Raw genomic sequence first — 12,960 nt, 5'->3', positions numbered from 1 at the left:
ATTGTAATTGAAGCTAGGGTCAGGGTTGAGCCGGGTTGTGGTTGAAGCTAGGGTTAGGGATGAGCCGGGTTGTAATTGAAGCTAGGGTTAGGGATGAGCCGGGTTGTGGACATGAAGCTAGGGTTAGGACCTTATGCATGCGCCGCTATTCTAGAGTAGTTTAGTAAGCCAACCATCCCTGTGCCTTATTCTGGTGAGTGTGAGGAGCTCACGCTTCACTAAACCCCATACAACCCCATTATCTGGCTGTTCCTAAGACATGCTACTGACGTGTATCAGACACACGCTGTTCCCACATGATACCACTAAAGGAAAAATGAATTACTCCCTGTACCTTTTGAGGTTGGTCCTGATAAGTATCTATTTCACCCTGCATAGGGAGAGATAACAGTGTTCTGTCTCTCTCCCTCCCCCTCTTCTTTATTTTACCAGGCAAGTCAGTTAAGAAACAAATTCTTATTTACAATGACTGCCTACTCTGGCTAAACCCAGACGAGGCTGGGCCAATTGGGACACTCAATCACGACCAGTTGTGATACAGCCTGGAATCAAACCAGGGTCTGTAGTTACGCCTCTAGCACTGAAATGCAGTGCCTTAGACCTCTTGGCTGCAAACAGTTTGTTTAGGAGATGGCATCTTGAGTAGTCCTTTAGTGGGATGCCAGAGTTCATTAAAGGACTATCCTCTGACACACACACACACACACACACACACACACACACACACACACACACACACACACACACACACACACACACACACACACACACACACACACACACACACACACACACACACACACACACACACACACACACACACACACACACACACACACACACACAACGAACTGGACCCAGAGCTTTGGGTTTTTCTCTGCTGTTGGGAGCAGGGAGCTGTTTCAGGACTAAAAGCCATTAGTTCTGCGTCATTGGCCCCTACAAGCACCCTCAACACATAGATCAACAGAAGCTGTTAGGAAATAACACACAGAAACTCTCACCTCCAGATACACATTCAAATAAATTTACTGAAATAATAAATTATTATTAATCAGTATGAGGTTATTATGGTGTTGATTATTCATTTCAGCCATAATTAGTTTATCTTTCCTTAAATCAGATGTGTTTTATATGGGCCTATATTGATTAATTACATGCAATAAATAGTCGTTATTTTTCACTGAACATGTTTTCCTGTTTGTTTTTAGCAAATATGATAAGCACGATATCCAATAGCAAATATTTCCAATCCACTCAATAAAAATGTGATAACAATTATTTTTTACAACAATGTATTTCTTCTCAGAATGGTCTTGGTCTGAGAAACAAGGTATGGTGTAAGGGGAGACGAAAAGACGTGTAGAAATAAATCAATTACAATTAATCTTGGTTGAGAAAGTAATTAAACCCGTATTGGGCACTGGCCAGCCAAGCACAGATGTTTAGCTCGCCTCGCGCTGCTGAGGCGTTCATTCCTGCTGAATGGCTAAAATGTGCTGTATCGCTACCTGGCATGGGTGGTGATGAAAACAGAAAATTGTCAGATCTGGATGCACTCTGACATTGTAGGTTTACTAATCATAATATGGAAACTATAAAATAATTATAATTGTATTTCAATATACAGTAATTCAATTATTCAGGTCATTGGCCTGAAACGAACCTGTGAAGTCCATGGTTAGGTCGCATTTCTCTTTATGTGACGAGATTCATGTCGGTTTTTATTGTTTTGTGTATTCCCTCGTGTATTCTTTGTCCATTAATTTGTCCAGCCAAACACCAGAGCTGGCAGCGAACGACGAGTGACAAAGCGTGCACACTGCATTAGGCATGCATAGTTGTTCCTGGAAGAATTGTGAATCTCCAACTGAAGATGCATTGAATATATATTAGCAGTAAAACGTTCTTCGAAGGGCACCTTGCAATACTCTGACGTAGGCTAAAGAAACTCCCACCGACTGAGCTTTGCATTTGCAGTTTCTTTCAATCTCGCTGCAGTCCGGACTTCTCTTCTCAGCTTCCGGCTGTCCTGGAATTTACTACAAACATGGTGAGATGCGTTCATTGATCCTCAATTCCTAATCTAAACAATGATTGTGGCTAAGTACAGTTATTTTAGACTAAAATTGATGAAAAATCACGGGTGGCACTTATTCAGTCAACACTGAGTGGACTACTGTAGACTGTACAGTAGTCGACCCACTGTCGCCGTCCATGGTGCTGAAATGCATTGTGCTGAAACTATGATGCGTCTATTTACAGCTCATTCCCTCTACTACAGGCAGCGAAACATTCCTTACTCGACATCTTCTGTTCAGTTTAATCTGCCATTTTATTGGCTAATCTTATTCTAGCATCTTTTTTTTTTTTTTTTGCAATATTCTCTTCTATTGTCAGTAGCTTAGTCATTTTTATAGCATATGTGCCTGTGTTTGTGTGTTTTTACTTTGGCAAAGTAGTTTTATGTATCTCAATTTTAAAACAATAACGATTATTGGTTCTTCGCGGGTAATAATTTTATCTGTTTGGTGTGTTTACGTTTCACTGCTGTGGAGAATGCTTGCTGGGCTGGGACTGGGGGAGAGGGGGCTCAACAGCTTGTCTATTGCCTGTTCAATCAGAGAGAGGGGCCGCTGCTGCTGCTGCTGCTGCACGGAATGACCGAGAGCAAATGAGCCGTAAAATTAAAGAATCTCTGCAATAATGAATACATAACCAATCCAGAGTCGACCAATGCTCCACCAAGGAATTGCCACAAATATGGAATAATAGTATTGAACTAAAAAAACACATGCACTTGGCCTAACTGTATATATGTTATCCAATATGTGAATTGCCACCAATTAAGCCACTTGATTTTCCAGTCTATTTGACCATTTATTTTGTACAGTTGTATGTATATGCCTGTATTGTAACGAATTTTAATTCCACCTTTTGTAGGATTGTTCTGAAGAGATGAACAACCGGCAGGTATCTGATCCTCCCACTCAGGTGTCGTTACCACAATCAGATAATGGAGCGGTAGCAGTAGTAATCAACAAACAAGAGAATGTCCCAGATCTACCCTCTTCAAACTGGCAGCATCCCTCAAAAACCGAGGAACAAACTTTTTCTCATCCGGTGGATAGGCCTAACACAAGAAATGGAACGTTTAAAACCGACGCACCTGCAACGCATAATACCGACGTCGATGGAGCCGAATGTGCCTCTGTGGATCATTTTACGATACACTGTCATGGCACAGCTTCCTGTCCCAATCAAAGTGTTACAACGAGCCCAGTAGAGCAAAATGGCACGGGGACGGAGATTAGTCCCTCCACTGTGATACTGGGGACAGATGGAAACATTTCGGTTCTACCTGGCACAGTGACCGGGAACGGGGTAAGAGTCCGTTATTTTATTACTCAGGCATGACGCGAGTAAAAAGCAAGCCCAGAACATAGCCAGTGGCTGATTTCATCTGACAAGTGTAAACTGGTGTGCTGCCTAAACGAATTCACTTTCCTGGGAGCATTTTGCTGGTGTTCGGTCCCAATGCATTACTTACTGCAGAGCCGGGTGTTGCGGAGTAATCTGTAGCGCTGCAGGCCCTCTCCATTGTTCTATTCCCTGGGGACATATCAAACCAAATAGCGCCCTTTGTGTGGAAGTGATGGAACGCATCATGATTGTAGCCTAATCGAAACAGAATCATTAGAATGAATAGTCCCACATTTATAAATACAAAAACGGTGAAATGTGCAGGAATAGATCAAATTGATCGGTGATAATTTAAGACTTTTCGACATCAATCATTTATATTTGTGTTTTTAAATAACCGTTAAACGTTAATTGTTTTCTTCAGGATGATGATGATGAAGGAGGAGATGAGAATAAAGCGAGGGGAAACTGGTCCAATAAAATGGACTTCATTCTATCAATGGTTGGATATGCTGTTGGTTTGGGGAATGTCTGGAGATTCCCATACCTAGCCTTCCAAAATGGAGGAGGTAAAGGACACATTTATGTTGCAAAACAATTTTATTCGTTTGCACACTTCATCAACTGCATCTGCTTATCTCAGCAAAGAAATCAGAATGTATAAAAATAATTAAAACCCTATCTGTTTATTTATTTTGGAAACTTTATTCGTTTTAGCGTTTGACTATTATTTAAATGGACTATTTTAATAAATTAAATAATAATAAATCAACAATTTACATAAAATAATAATACTCTTAATAATTACAATAATAATTATGTGATTCGTTTAATATTGATACTAATGCAGTTCATATTATTAAATAAAACGAATAATAATTGTGATCCGACTACAATTTACATTTATATGTTGTGAAATTACATATTTCTTGTCCAATAATTTCACCATTCAGCCTGTTTCATGTAAAACTGTAATCGGATTGAGCTGCCTGACATTCAACTCCGTTTCCACTTTCTTCCTGTAGGTGCTTTCTTGATTCCTTATCTAATCATGTTGGGCCTTGCTGGAATCCCCATATTCTTATTGGAGGTGTCCTTGGGGCAGTTTGCAAGCCAAGGACCCGTGTCCGTATGGAAAGCAATCCCTGCTCTTCAAGGTAAGCTAAACAACAGCGATCATACTTGAACAGTACGTAAACATAGTCTATTTTTATTATTTTTATTATAACCTATACATTTCAGGTGCAAAAGAGTAATTTCTATATTTCGTCTCATTCGTTATTTTAGGTTGCGGGATTGCCATGTTGATAATATCAGTCTTGATAGCCATATACTATAACATAATAATGTGCTGGACATTGTACTACCTGTTCGCTTCGTTGAAGGGCTCACTCCCCTGGGCGAACTGCAAGAATAAATGGAACACTCAACACTGCAAGGACAAAGACATGCTTCTTCTTGGTAAGTATTCAGAAGGCCGAACTCCTTCCAATTTGGAATGCAAGGATTAATTGTTGTTAGAAATGTTTATTGTGGGAAAATACTGTGTATTTCATTTATTCAGGTATATAAAATCAAAATACATTGTATTTCGATTGTAAGTCATATAAATAGGCCACAATCGAATACTATGGCAAAGCATTAATGTCAGGTACTGTACAAATGCTCACTTGACACAATTCTTGCTGGAGGGCAGGCTACTGTGACGCCCTCTAGCGTCCATCTGTTCTTCTTGCGCTGCATAGTGGATTTATTCATACCACCTCAATTTTAGCCACCACGTGAATTTAACTACTCACACATGCTACCACCCACTTTCTTCGCTTTTGTTCTCCTATCAGATTCATGCATTCTGTGGGATGGGAACGCCACCTCTATAAGGAATACTACACTATGTTTGTCTGCTGATGTCATTGGGAATCTGAGCAAACTCACTAACATCACATCTGAGATCAACAAAACCTATGTCAGCCCAAGTGAAGAGTATTTTAAGTAAGTATTGTTTATTATGTTAGGCTATGTAATAAAATGAAATAAAATATGTCTGCTTTGTGTGTGTGTGACTGAAGTTAGATTTTTCAGTGAAAATAATATCTTATTGATTTGAAGACATTGCGTTATAGCCTGATGTGTCTCACTCCCTCTCTCCATGCAGATATAATGTACTGAACATCTCCAAAGGAATAGAATACCCAGGGGAAATCCGCTGGCCTCTGGCCCTCTGTCTTCTCTTGGCCTGGGTTATTGTCTACGCCTCACTGGCTAAAGGAATCAAATCATCTGGGAAGGTAATCATTGTCACTTTCCAGCCAACATACTTCTTTTGAGGCTTTTCTGAAAAGATATATGTTGTAGTTATTGGTGTCTGTTTTTGGATGGTTGTCTTTGTGTCTACGTTGCTGCACTGATTGACAATAGGATTATAGGATCATTAAAGGTTTTCTGTTTTATTGGATTGGATTGGATTCTGTTGGATTCTGTTCTATAGGTGGTGTATTTCACGGCTACGTTCCCCTACGTGGTGCTGGTGATTCTGCTGGTCAGAGGAGTTACTCTGCCTGGAGCTGGGGATGGCATCCTCTACTTCATCACTCCCAAGTGGGAGAAACTCTATGATGCCAAGGTGTGGAAGGATGCTGCAACCCAGATCTTCTTCTCCTTGTCAGCAGGCTGGGGTGGACTTATCACTCTGTCCTCCTACAACAAGTTCCATAACAACTGCTACAGGTGAGCAGGGTTAAACCTTATGGGACGGTTTCCCGGACACAGGTTCTCTATTGAGTATGCTTCTTACTCCAGGACTAGTCTTAAGGGTCCAGGAAACATGCACTACATGCAAACTATACTGTAGATGCAACAACTTGTTTCAGACAGTTCCTTTCCTCAGTTTCAGACTGTCTTTGATCTTTTAGGGACACCATCATTGTGACCTGCACCAACAGTGCCACCAGCATCTTTGCAGGGTTTGTCATCTTCTCTGTCATCGGGTTTATGGCTCATGAGCTGAAAGTGCCCATCGAACAGGTGGCTGATGAGGGTAAAGAAAACCGTTATTCTATTCTATTAAAATAACTTTTTGAAGTAACATTAGTGTAACCAGACAGTTCTCTTGTCTTGTTGTGATTCTGCAGGTCCTGGCATAGCCTTCGTAGTGTATCCAGAGGCCCTCACCAGACTTCCTCTCTCTCCTTTCTGGGCCATCATCTTCTTCCTTATGCTACTCACCCTGGGACTGGATACCATGGTAACTATTGTTCTGCTTTCTGTTTTGTGGGGATGTAAGTGTTTGTATTTAATTACTTGGTGTTTTTTTATTTTTATTTGATCTTTATTTAACTAGGCAAGTCAGTTAAGAACAAATTTTTATTTTAAAATGACGGCCTACCCCGACCAAACCCTCCCCTAACCCGGACAATGCTGGGTCAATTGTGCGCTGCCCTAATGGTTGATAAGACCTCCACAAGGTCTTAGTGGTTGATAAGACCTCCACAAGGTCTTAGTGGTTGATAAGACCTCCACAAGGTCTTAGTGGTTGATAAGACCTTCACAAGGTCTTAGTGGTTTATAAGACTTTCACAAGGTCTTAGTGGTTATTAAGACCTCCACAAGGTCTTAGTAGTTGATAAGACCTCCACAAGGTCTTTGTGGTTGATAAGACCTCCACAAGGTCTTTGTTGTTGATAAGACCTCCACAAGGTCTTAGTGGTTGATAAGACCTTCACAATAGGTCTTAGTGGTTTATAATAGGTCTTAGTGGTTTATAAGACTTTCACAAGGTCTTAGTGGTTGATAAGACCTCCACAAGGTCTTAGTGGTTGATAAGACCTCCACAAGGTCTTAGTGGTTGATAAGACCTCCACAATAGGTCTTAGTGGTTTATAAAACCTCCACAAGGTCTTAGTGGTTTATAAGACCTCCACAAGGTCTTAGTGGTTGATAAGACCTCCACAAGGTCTTAGTGGGTGATAAGACCTCCACAAGGTCTTAGTGGTTTATAAAACCGTCACAAGGTCTTAGTGGTTGATAAGACCTTCACAATAGGTCTTAGTGGTTGATAAGACCTCCACAAGGTCCTAGTGGTTGATAAGACCTCCACAAGGTCTTAGTGGTTCATTGTAAGTATGTGTAGTACCAAGATTATGTAATTTTGCTTTCTGTTGCTCGACAGAATCTATGATATTAATTAAGTATCTACTGTCCCTGTCTCAGTTTGCCACCATTGAGACCATAGTGACGTCTGTGTCAGATGAGTTCCCCAGATATCTGAGGAAGTACAAGGCCCTCTTCACCCTGGGGTGCTGCACCTCTTTCTACATCCTGGGGTACCCCATGATCACAGAGGTAAGGCCTAATCTGATCCTCAACATTCATCTGTAGCGTTTACCATACATGGCGAATGCCTTGTGAAGGCGCTGTGTAGTGCGCTGCTCTGCAACAACTAGATCCCGGCCCTAGTCATTTTGTCAATAACGCAAATGTATTATACAGTTTAGGTGTCTGAGTGGCACGTCTCAAACACTAAGGATACACAGTCAAACTAATAGAATGACATTGAGAGTCAGTGAGGCTGTATAGCGGACTGCTACGTTTTCAGTGCTCTGATGGGTCTTGTATCCCATCCTGGCAGAATGGAATGTATATGCTTCAGCTGGTGGACACATACGCAGCCTCATACTCTCTGATCATCATCGCCATCTTTGAACTTGTGGGAGTTTCATACATTTATGGTGAGTCATGTATGGTCTTGACAGGCACTGGTCCAGTGTTAGTACAGTTTTTTCAGACCGTATTCAAAAGAAACCTTATTCGACAAAGACCTTATTTGGCATAAGCCTTCCTGTAAATGTTTTCAAGATATGCTTTACTAATTGTGGTTGAGTGACATTATCAAGCTTGGTACTGTGTGTGAAAGGACTCAAACTAACTGGTTGTTGTGTTCTAGGTCTGAAGAGGTTCTGTGAAGACATTGAAATGATGATCGGGTTCCAGCCAAACATGTTCTGGAGGGTCTGCTGGGCCTTTGTGACCCCCACCATTCTCACAGTAGGTGCTACCATCCCCAGGCCAAGATTAAGTATATTCTGTATTCCCATGTTGCTCTGTGTGATTTTATATAGAACATGTTACTTTCAGCATAAGAAACAGTGATAACTGCATAAAAATCGAATTACATGGACATTGTGCATCACTATACCATGTCAGTCATATTGAGTGTTTCCATGAGTGTTCTAGTCCAGGGTTTCCCAAAGTCAGTCCTGGGGCCCACCCTAGGTGCACATTTTGGTTTTTGCCCTAGCACTACACAGCTGATTCAAATAACCAACTCATCATCAAGCTTTGATTATTAAATCATCTGTGTAGTGCTAGGGTAAAAACCAAAACGTGCACCCAGGGGGGGCCCCAGGACCAAAAAACGTGCATCCTGTTCTAGCCTTATGCAGGAGCTTTATCCCTTCTAATAATTATATTTCTATAGTTCACCTAATGCTCAGTATCCTTTAATGTCTTGGTTGTCCCTGTCTTCTGCCTGTACTACAGTTTATCCTGGGTCTGAGTCTGTACCACTGGAAGGTGATGACCTATGAGACCTACACCTACCCCACCTGGTCCATGGTGATGGGCTGGCTCATGGTGGTGTGTTCTGTTATCTGGATCCCCATCATGTTTTGCATCAAGATGCACCTGGCCCCCGGCACCTTCATCCAGGTATGAGATGATTTACTGTAGCTATCCCCCCCCGCTAAAGACATTTACTCTAGCTTACCCCCCCCACTAAAGACATTTACTGTAGCTCCCCCTTCCCCCGCTAAAGACATTTAATGTAGCTCCCCCCTCCCCCCGCTAAAGACATTTACCGTAGCTCCCCCTCCCCCCGCTAAAGACATTTACTGTAGCTCCCCCCTCCCACTGCTAAAGACATTTACTGTAGCTCCCCCTTCCCGCTGCTAAAGACATTTACCGTAGCTCCTCCCTCCCTCTGCTAAAGACCTTTAATGTATTTCCCCCTCCCCCTGCTAAAGACATTTAATGTAGCTCCCCCCTCCCCCTGCTAAAGACATTTAATGTAACTCCCCCCTCCCCCGCTAATGACATTTAATGTAGCTCCCCCCTCCCCCTGCTAAAGACATTTAATGTAGCTCCCCCTCCTGCTAAAGACATTTACTGTAGCTCCCCCTTCCCGCTGCTAAAGACATTTACTGTAGCTCCTCCCTCCCTCTGCTAAAGACCTTTAATGTAGCTCCCCCTCCCCCTGCTAAAGACATTTAATGTAACTCCCCCCTCCCCTGCTTAAGACATTTAAGGTAGCTTCCCCCTCCCCCTGCTAAAGACATTTACTGTCTCTCTCATTTTCCATGTTATGTAGTGGTCCAATAATGTAGCCTAATAATGCTTAATGTAGCTTGATAGTGAAATTGAGATGCTTGGTAAGATCATCCTACAAAAGAGTGAAAATAATTGGAATATTTTTCTGATGCTATGTTACTACACTTGTTCCAGAACATCTGGCTCAAGGGACAATGGTTTTTATACAACAGTGTTCTAATGTTTTCCTGATGTGTACCCTGGTATTACGACATGTTATGGTAATGAATTTAATGATGTTTCAGCGTCTGAAGCTAGTGTGCTCCCCTCAGCCGGACTGGGGTCCCTTCCTGATGAAGCACAGAGGAGAACGATACAAGAACATGATGGACCCGCTAGGAACCAACTCCCTGGGGCTCAAACTCCCTCCTAAAGGCCTTCAGCTGGGCCAGACCCAGTGCTAATGTCTGTTCCTGGACAAGTGATAAAGTTCACCAACTCTGCAGTAGTCATCTGTTGTTCGCTCTATTCACCCTTTTCTATAGATGCACACTTTTCTATAAATTACACAAAGGGAAATTGAAAGTCAAAGTCCAAGTTTATGCATGTTGTCTTCTGACAAAGACTGTCCCTTTAATACAGCAGTAGTCCTATGATCGATCTTTACAGTAAACAGGGCTGATTTGGTGCCTACTGTGCTTAATCTCCAGTCTTCCACAATGCTGTTTATTTTATGTGTTAAAAGAACTATTCTGAGCCCACTGAATAGGAGAATGGTTATAGACATGTCCTCCCAGCACAGAAACAGGTCGCTTCTCAACACTGTTACTAAATAGATTTGAAAAAAGAATGAGGTTTGTTGTGATGCATGTCATTGTCAGGAAATCTGCAATAGGAAACATGTTGATGAAAGACATATTGCCACCCCTATCTGTTTGCGTGTACTGTAGCATAGTTATATGTAAACATTCCATGTTAGATGCTCAATGAACTAATAAGCACATCCCAACAGAGAAAAACTGTGGCTACAATGAATGAATCAACCTCAAACTTCTCCTGTTCTAAAATGACACTGCCTTTTGTATAAGCAACGTGTAACTTGTATGTCAAATAATTTGTGTTGCATGTGCCTACAACTGAATCAGAAAACATTGTCATTTGTCAAGAATTTGGCACTTTACACGTAATGTTGATCATGCCGTTCTTGTATGTCATGCTTCTATTTGTCTTTGGCTGCTGAGAGTGTTTCTAAATGTATTGTATGCTTGCACTTGTTTGAATACAGCCCTCCTCTTCCCTTGCATGTAGTCACAAAGCATGCTTGGAGGCTGTACTGTTGAATCTACTGTGTTTGCCATTCTTTTACATCAATTTAGGATATACAAAACCAAAGATGGAGTGCTTAGTGAAAGATTTGGAGACAGGAACATCTATGCGAAGTTGAATATACTGCCAGTCAATTTCAATTTGATCACAAATGTTTTCCAGCATGTTTATGCCACATCTTCAGGTAACCTTTGGCCTTTGAGATGTACTCGAATTTTAAAAGATTGTATGGATTGAAAAATAATTAAGTTATTAGATTGTTTAAAATAGTGTGCTTTTTCAGCACTTTGTGGATATTTGAGGCATTACCTCAGATTTTGTATTTATCTACACAATTGCGATATGTATATTTGCATTTATTGTAAATACAACTTTAAGACTTGGATTAAATCTGACGCATGCTATAGCGCAGCTGCGGTATAGGGGACATTTTGCCTTTGAAAAGGTAATTTACACTTGAGCCGACATTCAAAGCGATTACCATGAATGTGAACTCCGCAAACGGCTGGGAAGTAGCCTTTAACAGGCAAATTGTCAGCTGTCTAGCGCAGTAGCATTATAAACCATGCTCGGATTAAATCTTGGCCTAAACCTGATGAAATCCTGAAATACCTTTATTAATATACATTTTGTGTATACTGAACAAAAATATAAACTCAACATGCAACAATTTCAATGATTTTACTGAGTTACAGTTCGTATAAGGAAATCAGTCAGTTGAAATAAATCCATTAGACCCTAATTTCTACGGATTCCACATGACTGCAGAGGCGAGAGAAACGCACACCTGTTAAGGCGAGGTGCTGGCTAGCGGAGTAAAACACTTGAAAAAGAAAAGGAAAGTCACACAGTCTAGGAGATAGCTCAGATGCAACAACTTAATAACCAACGTTTTGACTGACAAACTGTCTTTATATAATGACGAACACTGCGGGTCATTAGTTAATATTGTAACGACCCTGGGTTTATAAGCGCGGAAATCGACTCTTCCGCTCGAGCATGCTTTTGCGGCACAGTCGATAGCGCGCCGGACCTCGGGCTAGGAGGTCGAGGGTTCGAGACCTGCTCCCTGCCTGTTTCATTACATTGGTGTCAGAAGTGGGATCGGACCTCGCATCCACGACAGTGCGTGTGCTTGGCCGGTGAGCGCGTTCCTGTAAGACGTAAAGTCGCAAGCTAGCGCGAGGACGCGCTCTTTGAAAGGAGGGAGTAGTGTAACGACCCTGTGTTTATAAGCGCGGGTCCGGCACGGCGCCGGACCTCGGGCTAGGAGGTCGAGGGTTCGAGACCTGCTCCCTGCTGTTTCATTACAATATAGTGTCAAAGAACATACACAGGTGTCTGTAATCATGGCCGGGTGTGGTTTGATATCATTGACTAATTAACAGATATAAATAGAACATATAAAAAAACACAAATGAATAGCATATGATCATAGATACAATTTGGCTACATAGACCTACAAACATTTTCAATGAATAGCAAAATTACAATAACCACAAAAATGGCTTCAGATCAAAGTCTACGTTGAGACCGAAGGGAGCAAGGTTCTTTAAATTAAAGATCCAGGCAGCCTCTCGTTTTAACAATAAATTGTCGAGGTCAACGCCTCTCCTTTTTTTTTTACCACAAGAACAAGTTATAAGATAAATAACTGCCTTATTGGAGCATGTGATAACACATTTAATTGGGATTTGTTTCCCTGTTTGGGGGTGTTTGAAGGATCTACATTTGTAAGTGCCATTGCCTTGAGCGCAGCCATTACATTTGTAGTTTCCATCCAGTAGAGGCACAAATAGACTTTGTGCAGGGGTATTTTGGGGCGGTAAATCGGAGTTTACTAATTGATCTCTGAGATTTCTGCCCCATGAGAATACGACCAAGAGAGGGTCCAAAAACACATTACCG

The 12,960-nt window shown here is 41.6% G+C and overlaps 1 protein-coding gene across 1 annotated transcript; it reads left to right on the top strand.

The window, feature by feature from the left end:
• The first annotated feature begins 1,825 nt into the window (after positions 1-1,825).
• LOC129862052 (sodium- and chloride-dependent glycine transporter 2-like) lies at positions 1,826-11,805 on the top strand. Its single transcript, XM_055933381.1, has 15 exons — positions 1,826-2,053; positions 2,944-3,384; positions 3,848-3,992; positions 4,449-4,580; positions 4,711-4,884; positions 5,265-5,415; positions 5,579-5,711; positions 5,912-6,150; positions 6,336-6,460; positions 6,555-6,667; positions 7,633-7,764; positions 8,051-8,150; positions 8,366-8,466; positions 8,962-9,129; positions 10,032-11,805. The coding sequence occupies exons 1-15, from the start codon at positions 2,051-2,053 to the stop codon at positions 10,188-10,190; spliced, it is 2,316 nt and encodes a 771-aa protein (XP_055789356.1). The 5' UTR covers positions 1,826-2,050; the 3' UTR covers positions 10,191-11,805.
• The last annotated feature ends 1,155 nt before the right edge of the window (positions 11,806-12,960 follow it).

This window comes from Salvelinus fontinalis, chromosome 9, assembly GCF_029448725.1.
Source record: "Salvelinus fontinalis isolate EN_2023a chromosome 9, ASM2944872v1, whole genome shotgun sequence".
Classification (NCBI taxonomy): domain Eukaryota; kingdom Metazoa; phylum Chordata; class Actinopteri; order Salmoniformes; family Salmonidae; genus Salvelinus; species Salvelinus fontinalis.
The sequence above is the reverse complement of the archived record's forward strand: the minus strand, read 5'-3'. Positions and strand labels throughout refer to the sequence as shown.

Excerpts from the sequence above, each read along its gene's own strand:
- LOC129862052 (XM_055933381.1), top strand. Across the intron at positions 4,885-5,264 it reads CAAAGACATGCTTCTTCTTG|ATTCATGCATTCTGTGGGAT; the intron begins GTAAGTATTCAG and ends TTCTCCTATCAG. Across the intron at positions 8,151-8,365 it reads GGGAGTTTCATACATTTATG|GTCTGAAGAGGTTCTGTGAA; the intron begins GTGAGTCATGTA and ends GTTGTGTTCTAG.